This window comes from Typopeltis vanoorti, chromosome 13 (assembly GCF_054136105.1).
Source record: "Typopeltis vanoorti isolate ZY-2024b chromosome 13, IOZ_Tvanoo_1.0, whole genome shotgun sequence".
Classification (NCBI taxonomy): domain Eukaryota; kingdom Metazoa; phylum Arthropoda; class Arachnida; order Uropygi; family Thelyphonidae; genus Typopeltis; species Typopeltis vanoorti.
This window is the reverse complement of record NC_143561.1, coordinates 80,850,598-80,869,323: the sequence shown is the minus strand read 5'-3', so window position 1 is coordinate 80,869,323 and position 18,726 is coordinate 80,850,598. Positions and strand designations below refer to the sequence as shown.

Genomic DNA, 18,726 nt, shown 5'->3' with positions numbered 1-18,726 from the left:
TGCTTGATATCATGCTTTGCAGCTCAAAGACAGCTAGACATTGTTCAGACAGATATTATGTGCCCTGGGAGATTTTATGGTTTCTTTTAACTTTGTCAAGTTAGGAATAATCTTTAGATTGCAGAATTTTTTAAAAAAACATATCCCAGCTCTTATCCTGTAAAATATCCTACACTGATCTGTAATTTTTCGATTGAAATATATGGTTTTATAATAAATTTCATTCATCCTTTTTTCTTGTGTTATAGTGTGAATTTTAAGAAAACTTAAAGGCAGTTGTTTTGAGGTTGATAATTTAAGGTAATAAATTTGATCACACGTGATGCAATGATTAACATTCATAAACTCAGCTTGATTTCAAAATAGAGTAATACTCTGATTTACACTTAGGATGCATTCCTAGAAGACAAAGTGCTAAACAAAACAGCGTTAAACGGGGTCATTTTAACACATAGTAAATAGGTATAGGGGAACACGCGACCAAGAATAAACAAGTTTCACTTTAATTTTAAGTTATTCTTATATTAACTTTCAAAATATACATAATTCATACACATACTTACATAGAAATATATGTACAAAGTTTATTTTTGTGCTGTTGAAGGTTCTGGCTCTTCTAAAATTCTTGATTTTTTTTTTTTTTTTAGTGATTAAGTTGTCTAGTGTCATTTGTCATTTTCTCTCGTTAAGCAATTGTCAATAGCAAGAGATCGCATCCAAAACAACTCTTCTTGCTTTTGTACTTCTTTCAAAATCTGGATTGTTCACTACAAATTGATCAATGATTTTGATTATCATCACCAAACTTTTACAGAGAAAATCTGTAGCAAGTTCTTTGGGATCTTCGTTTTCAGAATCACTATTTTCAGGTTCTGCACGAATTCCTTGTTCTGCCTGTTCTTGTTCATGTGATATAAATGTGCGCTTTGGCATTCTCTTTCAGAAGAGTCTTGTTTCATCAACATTAAAAACTAGTTCAGAAGGATAATTTCCTCATTTAATTGTGGCTCTTAAAGTTGATGGAAAGGTCGAAGCAGTTTCAGTATCCGAAAGCTGCTTCTCTGGTGATACGAATGTTGTACAGATTGCTTCTTTTTTTTAAATCTATCGAACCAACCTCTGCTAGCTGCAAAGTTTTTGCTCGTATCCTCTCTTTGTTTTTGAATATGATTAAAAATACTTCTGGCCTTTTCCATGATTATTGTCTGACTTAATGGCATATTGTGTTCGGTTTCATCATCAATCCAAATGGAAAGATGTTTCTCCATTTCCTCTAAAAACATTGTTTCTGGATTGGATTACCTTTGTTGCAGAAGATTTTGTGGTTGCTGAAACACTTAATTTTGTCCTTGTTTTTTAAAATCGTTCATATAGTAGAAGTAGACAAATTTAAAGCAGCTCCAACGTCAACTTGATACTTGCCCTTTTCTAATCGCATCAGCACCTGCATTTTGCTCGTATGAGCAAAATGCTTTTTCATATCAATATTGTTTTATAATCTTTACACCCTCATTTTGAATTAAAAAATGATAGTAATGATTAATTTTTAATAAATAAATAGAATTTTTGTTAATTTCCTTGGTCAATAATACCGATGATTACAGTGCACAAATAACATTTTTCGCAGCACTCCAAATCATATTGATAGCAGACACTGTTTCACTGCCAATGAACAACTACACGATGTACAGGGAAAACAAATGCACAGGACAAATATAGATTTAGGGATTAGGGGAATTACAGACCTATGACAAATCATCACCTTTCGCTGAATGGTTCGGGAATAATAGTATTATGTACAAATCAAGGGAAATACAGCAATAAATTGAATCAGCAAAAATTTAGCACTTTTTTAGGCTTTGAGTAAAACTGCATTATATCGAATCATGGAATATTTAGTGCTTTTTTTAGGGTTTGGAAAAAAACCATGTTATATCAAATCAGCGTTAATCAGGATAGAGTCAAACAGGGCCTTACTGTACCTTAACATAGCAGCATTTCGGAATGTGGTTGAGGAACTAATTTTTTTATTTTTTTATTTTTATTTTTTTTTTTTTTTGTGTGGTGCATTACACATACATGCATGTAATGTATGGTAAGTCTGTATAGTTTGCTGAATTAAATAAGTCAACTGTAGTATGTAAAAATAATTGACATCTTTAATTATGTGTCATCAGTTAGATAATGTCCCTGGAGTAAGTGTATACATTCCATGTGCGTATATGTATGTATGCTCTAATAAAAGTGTAGTCTGGATAGTTGAATCAGACAACAGATGAAGTTGTCAGCTGGATTTTTATTAAAAATAACAGGTCGGGTCAGGATGTAAGTTTTGGGATATATATTGTTTGTCAATATTAAGACAACTAATGTTGGTGAAATGGACATAGAAACCCCCTTTTTTTTCTCTTCATGATTATTTATTTATTGGTATTTCAAAGTTAAGTGGAGAAGATAAATTAAAAGAGAAGCATGCATTGAGACAAAAAAATTCACGAATATGTCACTCAGTCTGTCTGAGTAATAGACTTCTGTCCATGAATGACACTCATAGTATTCTATTATCATGAAAATTAGTGCTTAACCCCCCCACCCCACCTTGCCACACACACACACTCCATATTTTTTAACCTCTCTAATATTATTTACTAACATAAATTTGTAATTAGATTTCAGCAATATTTATAAAACAGCTACTGATACGACCATTGAGGCTATCAATACAGGATTGAAAAACAAATTAAATGAGTTAACATTTTTAAAAATTTATATTATAAGTAAGCCAAGATATTGCATTATTATTTTCATATGGAAATACCTTTATTCCAGTAGTCAATAGCCTTGCTCTTCCCTTCTTGTAAAGATGGTGGCTAAATAGAAGAAAAAAATTGTATAAAATTAACCCAGTCACATCATTAGTCCTAATCCCAAGTTCCAGTACAAAAATAATGGTTTCTATGAACTAATGTATCATTCATTAAACCTATTAAGTAACTTTATAGATCTGTATGTACACACACACACACACACACACACACACACACACACACACACACACACACACACACCACTCTCTACAAGTTCTGGTTTGCTTTTTTTTGTTTTATGGAGGAGGAAAAAAACAAAAAAAGCCTAAAAATGTACACAACTAAAAGTACGATGCATGATGCACTGAGATTTGTCTCCATATTAATATAGGTGAACTTCCTGTTCACCTATATTAATCAATATATCAATTAATATACACATTCATATATATATATATATATATATACACGACTACTACTATTAACTCGGGGTTGGGATATGTTCATTTTTAATATAAACTGACTAAAAACCCGAGAATTATAACAAATTGAGATTTATTTGAAAACGCAACATGTTTTGTTGAGATTGACTTCATCAGGCATTAAGAACATAGAAAGATATTAAAAGACACCGAAAAAAACATTGAGACACTCTAAAGCTATACAATTATAAAGTTATGATATTCGACTGTAAATTACAGTTATTATGAACTTGTGCTATAGTCCATGTTAAAGTTCTATTGTACACTTGTGCGTGTGTGGAACCACGCGATCTCCAGTATCTGATAGTAGAGCTGAAAGAGTCAGGCAAATTATAGCTGAGATTATTGTTCATATGAAGAGGGTCCATGGTGATGTCTTTTGACTCTACAATGCGGCGTTCTACCTCATCATGGCAAATGTGTAGGTTTGAAGTTGTTGTCCAATTTACTTCATGTTGGCAGCTTAATATACATACATATATATATATATATATATAAACGAAAGCCGCCAACATGAAGTAATATATATATATATATATATATATATATATATATATATATAAACACACTACTGTCTTTTTATACTTGTTCTGTTATTACAATTTTAAGTCTCTGTAATTTTTTATATATTTCTTTGATTGTGATACCCGAGGATGTTGATCTATTCAACGAAACTAAACTAGTAGTATCCTTTTAAATATATCTTGTCATCTTTTTATCTCTCGGTAACAGTCATTAAAGCTTTATCATAATATTCCAACCGAGTAAAAATGAATTCGCATAATATATATATATATATATATAGTATTCGGATGCCAGTAAAATTGACATAAAATGAGAGAAAATCATCATCATCAAATTCCTGATATATATCCTCAAGGGGTGTACAGGATACGATAGTACTACAAGGGCAATTACATCATTGCTAACTTCCTATCTACAACTATTTTGGACAGACTGGACGTTCTCTTGAAAAAAGAATCGAAGAATATCAATCCTCCATTCTTCACAACAAACCTGAGAAGTCTGGATTGGCGCAACACGGGACTGAAACTGACCACAGCATCTTTTGGTCCAGGACTCGCCTCTTGCATAGATCCCATTATATGTTTGAACGTTTGTTCAAGGAAAGCATGGAGGTTGCTCCATCGTCCCAACCTGAATCGTAATGACTTGATATCTATATCAAAAATATGGGAAAGTCTAATCAAGATTACTCATAAATTTTTTTTTTTTTTCAATCATGTCTCTACTTCAAAATATTCCGTTTCATACTTAGTGATATAACATCATGCGCCGTGTTCTATTTTTAACGATCTAATGTTAGTATTCTAGCTTGTATTTTTTAAAACTGTTCTTGTAATACCACTGAGGATGGTCTGCTATTTCCAGACCAAAATATTTGGTTAATTAAATATCTTTCTTGTGTTTACGTGCATATATCATTCATTCCTATCTACAATTTTCCTCCAAATCAGTCTGCTACCTGTCAAAACTCCAACATTATCAGATCTTATATTTCTATCTTTTAAGGCACTTTTTACTGTATCAATCCACTTATATCTTGGTCTTCCTCTGGGTCTTTTTCCTGAAAACCTGACAGAGAACATTTACTTTGCTAATCTTTCCTCTCCCAATCTGTTTAAGTGACCATACCACCTGAGATTAACTCTGCTAACGCATTCCTGGATGCTGACTGTAAAGTTCTTTCCTAATATCCTTGTTTTTAATATGATATTCCCATTGAATCCACCTGTTCATGTCCCTAATCTTTCTCAGGTTAGGGACATAAACAGTCTTTGTCTTTGGGTAAGTGTTTTACTTCTGACCCAGCTCTCAGATCCATACGTTAAAATTGGCTTAAATACTGTCTTGTATACAGCTAATTTAGTATTTTGGCTAATTTCTCTCTTATTCCATATAAATTTATTCAGTTGAATAAATCCAGACCATACTAATTCCTACTATACCGGCTTTGTTGATTCTGCTATCTATTTCCGTATTTAATTTACCATCTTCACTAAAAATCATGCCTAAGTAGCTGAAATGTTTTACTTATTCCACAGGGTACTCGTTCACAACACAGTTGACATTTTCAACAATTCTACCTATTTTCATTGTCTTTGTCTTTTTAATGCTGACCTTCATACCATATCTATTACAACAGTTATTCAATTTAGTCAGGGAATCTTGCAAACTTGTAGCAGATTTATTTAGAAGTATAACATTGTCCGCATATAGCAAAGAGCTGACCTTAACATCTCCAATTCTGATATCATGTTTAATACCACTTTGCTTCATAATGTGATCCATATAGATAATGTACATCCTTGTCTCACACCAGATTTTACATTAAACCATCTTCCTGTACTTCCTTCAATTCTAACTGCTGACTTACAATTCACATAAAGACAAAGTATCGCTTGATATAATGCCCCATTGACACCATATAACTGCAGCGTTTTGAACAGCTTTTCTCTCGGCATCTTGTCATATGCCTTTTCCAGATCTACAAAACTTAAATACAGATTTTTGTTATATTCCCATTATTTCTCAACTAAAAGGTGATTTTATGCATTTATATATTCCACTGCATGTATAAATGAAATATATAACATCAGAATTGAAGATTCAACCTATAGGGCACAGTACAAAATGAGGAAAAAGAACATTTAAAACATCTAATGCAGGTGGCTGCCACCTTAAAAAAATTCAAATAAGAAATTTAAAAAAATACATATTTCATCATCATCATCAAATTCCTGATACTCTCAGGGGGTGTACGGGACCTTGTAATAGTACTATATGAAAAGTTACATCATTACTAACTTCATATCAGCAATTTTCCTCCAGATTAGTCTATTATCTGTCAACATTCCACTATTACCAGAACTTATATTCCTCTCTGCTAAGGTAGTTCTTACTGCATCAATCCATCTACATCTTGGTCTTCCAAAGGAAGACCAAGATGTAGGTAGAAGAATACAGTAAAAGATTGATATTTTTTCTTGCCATCCTAGCAAAGAACACTTGTTTGGCTAGTGGCCATACCACCTGAGATTAGTTCTGCTAACAGTGTCAAAACTTTTCTAATATTATCCTTTTTAATGATACTGGAAACCACAGATAGGAATCTCCTATCTGTGGTTTTCAGTTTTTGGTCAAGAATTTTATTTCTAACCCAGATCTCAGATCCATAAGTTAAAATTGGTTTGAACACTGTCTTGTATACATATAGTTTAAAATTTTGCCTAATCTCTCTTATTCCATATAAATTTATTCACTGACTTCTACCTACCAACTTTATTAATTCTGCTGTCTGTTTTTAAGACAGCAGAATTTGTCTTCTTCACTAAGAATTGTGCATAAATAGCTGAAATATTTTACTTGTAGGATCTTCTCCATTCAGGATGTGGTTGTTTTCAATGTTCACTGCCTATTCTCATTGTCTTTGTCTTTTTAATGCTGATTTTCATAACAAATCTATTACAGCAGTTATTATTATTATTATTATTATTATTATTAAACAAGACCTCATGGAGTCAAAGACTCATCTAGGAGGTCCTTTTATCTCACACACATCTCATCATACCGGGTCTTAAACACATTCAAACTCCTTGTAGACACCACACTCTCAGGCAAGGCATTCCAATCATTCACAACTCTGCATGAAAAAAACCTGCCTCTCATTCCCCTACTCACACCCTCTTTATACAGTTTCCAGGGATGACCTCTGGTTCTCCCCTGATCTCCCACTATTCGCTGTAGAACTTCTCCACCATTGATCCTATAGCAACCCCTTACCAACTTGTAGGTCTCTATCACATCTCCCCTCTTCCTTCTCTCCACTAGTCTCTGCAAATTACAACTTTTCAATCTTTCCTCATACTTGACATTCCAGAGGTCAGAAACTACCTTAGTCAGTCGCCTTTGGACCCTTTCCAACATCTCTTCATCCTTCTGAAAACCAGGTGACCAAATCTGGGCACAATAGTCCATGTGTGGCCTAATCAAAGCCTTATACAATGGAACAAGAATCTCCCTACTTCTACACGTCAGTGTCCTCCTCATCATTCCCAGAAGTCTTTGTGTTGTCTTCACAATTTTGGCGATGTGACCCCTAAATTTTAGATCCTTATCCACTATCACTCCCAGATCTCTTATTTCCTCTACTTCCAACAATATATTCTTACCAAGCATAAATTCTGCATCCCATCTTTGTTTTCCAAATTTTAAAACCTTACATTTTGCAACATTGAACTCACATCCCCATTTGCTTGCCCAATCAATCAATTTATTCAAGTCTTCTTGCAAGGCCACAACATCTTCACTACTCTTTATGGTTCGTCCCAACTTTGCATCATCTGCAAACAACTGAATATCTCCATCCAAATCTTTGCCAATATCATTAATATACAAGTTAAATAGTAATGGCCCTAAAACAGATCCCTGAGGCACTCCACTAGTGACTTTCCTTTTCCTGGATATTGCACCCCCATACACAACTTGTTGATACCTATCAGATAGCCAGTCTCCAATCCAATGCACTAATCTAATATCCAACCCCATCTGCTCTAGTTTGACTGTCAACTTATCATGAGGCACTCTATCAAAAGCTTTTGCGAAATCCAAGTATATTACTGTGTATCCTTCTCCTCTGTCCAAGGAAGCAGTCACTTTATTGTAATAAGTAAGTAGATTACTAAAACACGACCTCCCTTTAGCAAATCCATGCTGTCCATCAAAGATTATACCATTGTTGTCAACCCAACTCTGGATCCTAGTTCTCACAAGCTTCTCCAACAACTTAACCACAACACTCGACACACAGATAGGCCTATAGTTTGATGCTTGAGTTCGATCACCTCCTTTATGAAGTGGCACAATCTTGCCCTCCTTCCACTCTTTAGGGACTTGACCAAGTGCAAGACTCGTATTAAAAAAATATGTCAAGGCAGGTGTCAACTCTCTGGCACATTCCTTCAGAATACGCGGTGATATATTATCAAGTCCCACAGCCTTATTTACATCTAGTTTATTCAACTCCCCAAACACCTCTTGCTCACTTACAGTCAGTCTCTCCTCCCCATCATCAACTGCTCTTAATCTCTCCATGAAGTCACATTCACAAGATTGAAAGATCTTTATGAACTGCTCATTAAGTATCTCCACCACACATTCTGCAACAGCTGTCTTTATACCATTTCCTCCAATCAATGTCATCCTTCCATAATCATTCTTTCTTTTGCTGGCTACATATCGAAAGAACTCCCTAGGATTCTTTTTAGCTTCATTAGCTAACTGCTGTTCATACCTCTCTTTAGCTACTCTCACCAACCAAGTCACTCTCCTTGCCTGGTCTTTGTAGAACTCATGAAATTGGTTACTTCCACTTCTCTTATGCTGCCTCCACAATGCCCTTTTTCTCTGTATTGCATGCTTAATCTCTTTATTCATCCATCTCACACCTAACTTATTTAACCTTCTCACCCGTGGTATACATTTAGACATTGCATCCACTAAATATTTTTTGAAAATCCCCCAAGCTGCATTGATCTCTTTTCCAGCTAACTCCTCATTCCATGCTACACCTGCAAGCTGTCTCCTGAGCTCTTCATAATCACCCCCCTTGTAGTTCCACATATACCCTTTTTTCACAGGGGTCCTTGCACTGCTGGCAACCACCCAAGTAATCACCTCATGGTCACTTTCACCAATTGGTGGATGATTTGATACCTCATTGATAATTACATCCTCCGATGAGATGACCAAATCCAAGACCCTTAATCCTCTTGTGCCCTCTGTTACATACTGTCTGAGGTAGTTATCCCTCAAAAACTCAAGAAACTCATTTTCTTTACTTCCAGTTGCTATCTCTTCATTCCAGTCTATATTGCCATAATTAAAATCACCCATAATGATCACCCTTTTCTTATTTGCTTGGCTTATTTGACTATACATTTCACTATCACCACCATCCACATTACCAGGTCTATAACAACATCCCACCAAGTATTTGATTCTATTCACCTCTATCTCACACCATACTGCCTCAAAACCACTGGCCCCATTTCCCCCTTGCATCTCTACCTTGTATGGACATAACTCTTTCTCTATCATCAATAGCACTCCCCCTCCCTTTTTACCCCTTCTATCCTCACGAAACACATCATACCTTTCCATCTCTATTCCTGTCAGGATGTCATCCTCATCTAACCATGTCTCACTTATTCCGACAATCTCTGGGTGCACAGACGCAATTAGTGCAACCATTTCATCCGCCTTGTTTCTTATACTTCTAGCATTGGTATACAAACACAACAACTCATTTCTGGATCTACAGCTAGTTCCACTGATACCACTCACTCGATGTGATCTCTCCATGCTGGACTGGGGCCATTTCCCTTTCTGCTTCTTCATTTTAGAACCCTTTGCAATTCCATCTGTTTCCTTTTGATCCCTGATCATCCCATTACTTTCCTGCCTACACATTCTCTCACCTCCTCTTGGAGCATCCACCTTTCTCACGCTGTGTATCCCTGTCCACCCTGAGCCTCCCCGTTTCCCTGCTCCTCTTGCACACCCATTCTCTCATTATCTATACTCATACCACTCACTTCCACATTCATTTCCACTCCTTCAATCTCTCCTGTCTTACTCTCCTGCTCTTCCACATCACTCCCCTCTTGATCTGATTCATTCTCTCTATTCACTTCTCTACCTTCCAGCAGCAGTCTCTCCAAGCGACTCACACCATAACCACTCAAATGCAGTCCATCGCTCCCATACAGCTCACTCCGTCCCTCAAACTCATTCCACACATTAACAAACTGTACTCCCATCTCCTCACACATTTCAGCCAGAATATCATTCATAATCCTTGCTCTCCGCCTCATTTCACCACAATCATACCTAGGCAACACACTGACCACCCTTCCTGTCACACTATTCTCCTTTATCTTTCAACGCAGTCTCCTGACATTCATTTTGACATGCTCTTTGTTCTCTCTCAAATCATTTGTTCCAATTAATACAATTAACTCTTTTGCTCGTTTCCGCCTCATGTTCAATGCCTCAATCACTCTACTCATTTTACCGCCTGGAAAACATACCTTGTGCATTTTATCCTCTAGCACACCTTTAATAATGGAGTCGCCATACAACGCCACTCGCTCATCTTTTGTTAACTCTTTCATGCCATCATGATTTATTTTAATAGTTTTGACCTGCATTCTCTTAATTTCATTCCGCATCCATTTCATTTCTTGCTTCATCCAATCCAATTCACCTTCTGAACCTCGCGACACATTCACTCTATCATTAAATCTTTCTAACTTTCTAACTCTCGACCCTCTCTTCTCACTTTCCCTCTCATTCATCCTTCTTTGTTTCCGTACTTTCGGACTAACATGCGTCCAACTTTCGCTATCATTCTTCTCACTTTTACTGTCATTCATCTTTCTTTGGTTCAGTACTTTCGTTCCAACATGCGTCCAACTTTCGCCATCAGTCATTCTTTTTTCGCTATCATTCATTCTTTCGATTTTTTTTACTTGCGGTTTCTGCACCACGCCATTTCTACTTTCATTCGTTCTCTCAATTTCGTTTCTTTCCGCCTCACTTTCGTCCCTTTTAACATCCGTTACGGTTGTCAAATCACTCTTTTTCTTTTTTCCTGATTTTTTAACATTTTTTCAATTCAATTTAGTCAGGGAATCCTGCAGACTTGTATACTCCTAAATAAATCCAGAGCATCTCCCATCTTGATATCAGGTTTAATACCACTTTCCTTCATAATGTGATCCATATAGATGATGAATAACATAGGGGATAATGCACATCCTTGTCTCACACCAGATTTTACATTAAACCATCTTCCTGTACTTCCTTCAATTCTAACTGCTGACTTACAACTTAAATAAAGACTAAGTACTGGTTGATATAATGCCATATTGACACCATATAACTGTAGCGTTTTGAATAACTTCTCTCTTGGCACCTTGTCATATGCCTTTTCCAGATCTACCAAACTTAAATACAGATCTTTGTTATATTCCCATGATTTCTCAACTATTTGTCGTAAAGTGAGTCTGATACTGACAGTTTTTATTTGGCCTGAATACAGCTTGTTCTTCACCAAGCTTCCCTTCCACAATCCTTCACAACCGTTTCTCAAGCATACTTGCATAAATTTTACAAGGAACACTTGGTAGGGAAATGCCTCTGTAATTTTCACATTCAGTTTTATTTCCCTTTTTATATATGGGTACTATGAGAGCTCCACTCCAATCATCTGGAATTCATTCCTCTGTCCAGTCCTTCTGAACTATGCATCGTAGCCACTGTAAGACTTTTATACCTCCATACTTGAGCATTTGCGGTTGAATATCATCTACTCCTGCTGCCTTTCCCCATTTCAGGCTTTTAATGGCTTTTTCTACTTCAAGTATGGATATGTATTCCTGGCTGCATGCCTGGTCAGTGTTTTTTACCAGTGTGCTGTCATCACTGCTTATTTCATTTACCAATTTTTTTGAAGTAATTACTACACACTTCAAGAATATCTTTTTCTCCTGTTTTCATGTCACCTTTATCATCTCTAATTCCTTTAAGAGCACTCTTTCCTCCATTTCTTCAACAACCTCCAGAATATCTTGTCACCTTCTTGATAATTATTTTCTATGTTCTTACCAAAGTCCTCCCATGACTTCTGCTTAGTCAGTTTTACACAGTGTTTAGCTTTCTTACATTTGTCTCTGTATTCTCTAAGAGCACAAGCTGACTTATTTGAATGGAACTTTTGATATGCTTTCTTCTTTTCCTTCATTGCCTCTTTTAACTTCCTGTGTCCACCATGGAGTTTTGATTTTTCTATCCTTACAGACAACCTCACCACATGCCTCTCTGGCTGAATCAATCAATGTTTTCTTCACGGCTAGCCACTGAATCTCCAAGGTTTAGTTCCTGTTCTCAAACACTTTCATTTTTTTCTTCAATAATCTTTGTATATTTTAGTCTACAGTTCACATCTGAGAGCTGCTCAACTTTTATTTGGTTTAAAATTTTCTTAAATGTTCTGCTTTTCAAAATGAAATTCAATTCTATCCTGCTCAAGACTAAATAGTGATCACTTCCAATTTCAAATCCTTTGTACACTATGGTGTCCAACACCAGGGAGAGAACATCACTATCGACAATAACATAGTCAATGAGACTTTTCTTATTCCTTGCCTCTTCTCTCCATGTGAATTTGTGCACATTTTTATGTTGGAACATTATGTTAGTAATAACCAATCCATGTCCTGAGCAGAAATCCAACAGGTATTTGTCATTATTATTAGCTTTGCTCTTTTCTTCAATTTTCCCAATATATTTTTGTATGTCTCATAATCATTTCCTACTCTGCTATTTTAAATACCCAACAAGGACCAATGTTTCCTTTTTCACTGTGTCAGTTGCTTTCTCTAAAGCTTCAAAAAATTCCTCCAATTCTACCTTAGTAGAACCTTCTGTGGGACCATAGGCACAAATAAGTTTCACTGTCCAGTTCCCCATTCTGATATTTGACCACTCTACTTGAGACTGCCTGCCATTCAAGAAGATTAGCCTCATATTTAGTGTTGAATACTATGGCTACTCCTTCTTTTCCTTGATTGTCATTGCCTGAACATAGCATTTTGTATTTATTGCTCAAAAAGATCTCACCAGTTTTTGCCTTTTTTGTTTCAGTCACCGCTATTATGTTGAACTGGTACTTATCCAATTCCTCAGCTAGCTTCATTTCTTTGCCATTCAGGCTTCTTATGTTAATAGTACCGATCTTGAACTCTTGCGATGTTGAGTTGGGGTGAATTTTAGGATTTGTTCCAATAGCTGACTTTTCACTGTTTGCCCTGGTTCCCTGGCAAAAACAACAGGGGCCTTGATTAACTGGGCGACCCCCAGTTGGCATGAAATTCTGTCACGTACCATCATTCTATATTTTGGTTTAAGCCAATAAAAGTACAATTTGGTCGGCTCAATCCCAAATTGCCAGCCCATCCTCGTTTGTTCAGTATCCAGGTAGATACCTAACAGTGTGCACCATGAGAAGGAAAGGGCTGGACATTAGGTCGCCTTTGTCGGTTCTCTGCATTCCTTTAAAAACTATGTGGAGGTCTCCTCTCTCTATATAGTTTTGACCCTTAAGCACCCTGAGAGAAAATCTACAGCTAATAATTAACTATTACTAGAACTAAATAAATAATTTATTTAGCTAATTAGATTGATAAGCCGATATTTTGCCTTAGTCATTAAGGCATCATCTTATGGACACAAAGAAATAAACCAAGCACATGTAGGCATGAAGGCACACTAGCATGAAAGCAAACAGACTGATTGTAATTAAATCACAGAGACTATTCTGGAATGAGCAATAGCATTACAACATTTGCAAAGACAATCATTTTGAGACTTCCAATGAGAGCCCATTTCACCCATAGAGGATGCCAGACTAGGAGTCTGCTTTTTACATTATGTGTGTGTGTGTGTCTGCATCCACATGCTCCATTTATATATATATATATATATATATATATATATATATATATATATATGTTCAGATATCTTTGTGTCCATGAAGATGCCCTGGCGACCAAGACAAAATATTGGTTTACTAATCTAATTAGCCAAATAAATTTAGTTTGTTAATTATTAGCTTTGCACATTGTTTTTTTTTACTGCTGAAAATCAACACAAGTGATAATCAGCATCCATACTACATAGGTTTGGAAATACTTAGAAATTATTAATTATAAGTTAGAAAATACTTATAATTAATAATTTTTGTTGCCTGACCACTTTCCTGCTTGTTGGAGGCTAGAAGACTGAAAACTTTCATGTTTGGTTTACAGAGCAGGTAAAATGAATTATCTAAATGTGTGATAAACATACAATCTATCATAAGTGAGATTTACATTAAACACGTGTGTACACAGTGCAATCAAAATATTATGGCTGCCACTGTTCATGCTCATCCATTTCACCCTGCAATGTGACACTCATATCACAGTGAAAGCCAGTATACATGACACCACATGTGCGTAACATACTGTCCATTCAAAGTTGCTGATCAATATGAACAAAGGATGTGATCTAATGGACTATGAAAAATGCATGATTGTGAGGTACCGATTGAAGGGCAGCACTATCCAGGAGTGAACAGAACAAATTTTAAACAACAATGTTAAGACATAAATTTTTTTTCTACTTTTCATGGAGTTGGTCAGTTTGGCTTTTAAGAGGCACATACATGAACTAAATGGGACATTTAAAGCAATATAACTGCAGAAATGCTATCGACCAGAAATGCTCAAGTATGGAGGTATAAAAGTCTTACAGTAGCTGCACTGCATATTCAGAAGGCCTGGACAGACGGATAAATTCCAGATGATTGGAGTAGAGCTCTCATAGTACCGATATGTAAACAGGGAAATAAAACTGAATGTGAGAATTACAGAGGTATTTCTTTACTGAGTGTTTCTGGTAAGATTTATGCTGGTATACTCGAGAAATAGTTGAGAAGGATTGTGGAAGAAAAGCTTGGTGAAGAAAAAGCTGGATTCAGGCCAAATAAAAACTGTCAGTATCAGACTCACTTTACGACAGATAGTTGAGAAATCATGGGAATATAACAAAGATCTGTATTTAAGTTTTGTACATCTGGAAAAGGCATATGTCAAGGTGCCAAGAGAGAAGTTATTCGAAACGCTACAGTTATATGGTGTCAATATGGCATTATATCAAGCAATACTTAGTCTTTATTTGAGTTGAAAGTCAGTAGTTAAAACTGAATGAAGTACAGGAAAATGGTTTAATGTAAAATCGGGTGTCAGACAAGGATGTACATTATCCCCTCTATTATTCATTATCTATATGGAGCACATTATAAAGGAAAGTGGTATTAAACACCCTGGATTTATGTAGAAATTAATAAAAAAATATAAAGAGCACTATTATTTACAATACAGTTATTACTAAGCCTACCAAGTGCCAGGGTATGAAAATCCTAAAAATTTAGTATGGAATGATATTTTTCAAAACAGGGCTGCACACAAAATCCAACGTCACATTTGGTGCACATATACCAGCTCTCACGACACTTCTTCTGCTGAAGAGTGGTATTGGAACAGACATAACAAACTCGAGCTGCATTCTTCTTTTCAGTAGAAGGTACAAGAGAAGGGAAATGCCTTTCTTTGAGACGCAGTGGTTGATCCCTAGGTGATGGATGTCCTTCTAATCTCCCTGTTGTTCTGGGGATATGGTACTTTTGAATTATTTCCCTGATAAGCATGAGTTGGTAGTCTGCTAAGTGTGTGTTTTTTCCAAATTTTACATTATAGACAGTGGGAATTTAGTATGGTCATATCCAGAAGGTGGAAAAATAGTTTTTTTATAATAGCTAGACAAATGTAAAGTTCTTGAGGAGTGGTGTTTTTCCACTGCTTTAATCATGAAGATGGTGTAGATGGTCTATTATTTGTGGTGAAGGTATGAAACTTGTTTGTTTTGTCAGCTATTGTTGTCATTAGTTCTATGGTAAAAAATTGTTCAAAAATATCTAAAGCTGAAGAATCATCAGTGATATTACTTGTGATTATTCCAGAATTACTGCTATCAAATTCATGTACACGGAGTAAATGCATCATCACACCACTTGAACAATACATCTTCGGTACGCATTGGCTTACGCACGTTCGTATCGAGACTTTTGTCACTATCATGCTCGCTTGTAACACTTATATCACCAGGATCTTCTTCATCTAAAGTGCACAATTCGCTTAACTCGGACAATTCTTCTTCCAACTCATTTGTTGTTAACAATTCATCAATTTGATCATCAGTAAGATAACGTGGATATTTACTGGTAGATGCTATATTGTGACACCCTTGAAATCCCCGCAGTCATGTGGTTTATGCATCGTGCTGCATATGATCAGTTGCACCAGTTCAAAATTTTCTCTTTAGATGTCATACAAGGATAGAAACACAAGTCAAATAAACTTCAATTGGTTGGCAATAGATGGAGGAACCTACCCGCGAAGTTAGAATATCTTACGACGATTCTTTCCATACTAAAAAATTGTCTGAATATGGGAAGTGCGCCAACTGTGCATATACGGGCTCAGCAAAGCAGGCGCGTATTTCTGAGTCCGTAATAATACGTCCTCAGCAGTTAAAGGGTTAAAAACTAGGATATTAGGAAAGAACTTGACATTGTTGGCATCTATGAATGTGTTACCAGAGTTAATCTCAGGTGGTATGGTCACTTAAACAGAATGGGAGAGGAAAGATTAGCAAAACAAGTATTCTCTGCCAGGTTGGCAGGAAAAAGACTCAGAGGAAGACCAAGATATAGGTGGATTGATACAGTAAAAAATGCCTTAGAAGATAGAAATATAAGATCTGATAATGTTGGAGTCTGAACATGGCATACTATCAGAAGGAGAGTATTGTATATTAGGTCAAGAATCCAAGTCAGTCCTCTGCATTCTTTAAAGGCTTATTGAAGGTCCCCTTCCAGTTACCTAGCTTTGACTGACTTTATCTTCCTATCTGAAAATTGTAGATAGGAAGTTAGTAATGATGTAATTGCCCATGTAGTACTATCATATCTTGTACACCCCCCTTGAGGATATATATATATCAGGAATTTGATGATGATAATGATATTTTGAACAACTTTTCTCTTGGCACCTTGTCATATGCCTTTTTCCAGATTTACAAAACTTAAATGCAGATCCTTATAACATTTCCATGTTTCAACTATTTGTTTTAAAATAAAAATCTGATACACTCTTATCTGGCATGAACCTGGCTTGTAATTCCACAATTTTTCAGCTTCTTCTCAAGTATACCAATAAATCCCATATAGAACTCTTCGTAGGAAAATTCATCTGTAATTCACACATTCTCTCTCTTTTTTTTCTCTCTCTCTCGTAACAGATAAAGTACTAGTTACAGCTACTCATCCTTTTACCTGATCACACCCAAACAAAACAATCTAATTATTATTTAGCAGAAACCCAGTTGGTTTGGTTTTCCTCATCTCAGTAACATCAATTATGTTCATATACTGCAAGTTGCTATTCTCCTCAATTCTGCCAGTTCCACTTCCTTTCCAGTGGTACCTCTCATGTTGATGGTGTCTATCTTCAATTCTGATGTTGAGCTTAATGTTGTTCTTTTCATTGTGTGCACTTGTTCCATGACCAAAACAGGGATCTATGTTTAACTGGGCAACACCCAGATAGCATGATATTTCATAATGTGTAATTGTTATTTTTTGATTTAAGCAATACACAAATATGATTTCGATGGCTAAGTCTCAAACTGCCAATCCAACAAGGTTGGATTGGCAGTTTGAGACTTAGCCATCGTATCTTGGATACTGAATACTGAACATGGCATACTATCAGGAGAGGATTGTACATTAGGTCAAAAATCCAGTCAGTCCTCTGCATTCTTTAAAGGCTTATTGAAGGTCCCCTTCCAGTTAACTACTTTCACTGAGTAATCCCCATAAAATATATGCATGCTTATATATCATAACACAAAAAGATGGATTTTCAAAAGGTATTAACAAGTCTGGCTCTACTGATGGTGCAACATGTGCATATGTTGCACTGTTGCATATGCATACGGCGACAAGTTTTTGGGGCGACAAAATTGCATTTACTCTGCGTTTGATGAGTATACTCGTCTTTGCTTGATTTTAATTACCAATGCAGATGCACATTTTCAGAACAAAATTCCACCGTTAAAGGGTTAATTGTCTCTCTTTCTGTAAAAAAAAATAAAGTTTATGATCATTTTTCATTAGCTAATGCTACTACTTACGATTTATGATCAGACATATTGAAGCCTAGCTTAACATCATAGCTTTCAAGACATCATTAAAAGTTTTTTTTTTTTTTTTTTTTTTTTAGAGGAAAGGGGCAGCAAAATTCCTAGGGTCAGCCCTGGGTATTAATTTGGTCATATATTTTCAGGTGGAAAAAAATAACTAATTATTGTATATATAAGTAAATGTTGAGAATAAAAAGAGTACATGCCAAAGGAGCAGAAAATTAGCTTAAGTGCTACTACATCCTGAGATTGTCATGATTCTTCACTTTCTTTGCATTAAAGATTACCTCCATCAATTAATGTACTGGTAATTACATATTTTTAAATTATCATCAGCCTTCCATGAAATGAAAAGACTCATCATGGGAGGTAAGCACAACTTTCACCAAACTGTGCCATCAATTCATTTATTGTTTCCGCACTCTCAGACAATGCATTCTGCTCACTTAACTTTCCAAGTAACAAACTTGTTCCTTATTCCCTTGCTCACACTTTCCTTATGCAACTTCAAGGAATAGCCTCCTGTTTGTTCTGTGAAGTGTCTCTCT

The 18,726-nt window shown here is 35.8% G+C and overlaps 1 protein-coding gene across 1 annotated transcript in view; it reads right to left on the bottom strand.

Annotated features, from left to right (window-relative positions):
• Window positions 1–18,726, bottom strand: part of QIL1 (MICOS complex subunit MIC13 homolog QIL1) — a 56,230-nt gene that overhangs the window by 24,059 nt on the left and 13,445 nt on the right. Inside the window, exon 3 of the mRNA XM_090403121.1 lies at window positions 2,819–2,870. Within this exon, the coding sequence (XP_090259247.1) occupies window positions 2,819–2,870 (52 nt within the window). The remainder of the gene's footprint in view (window positions 1–2,818; window positions 2,871–18,726) is intronic.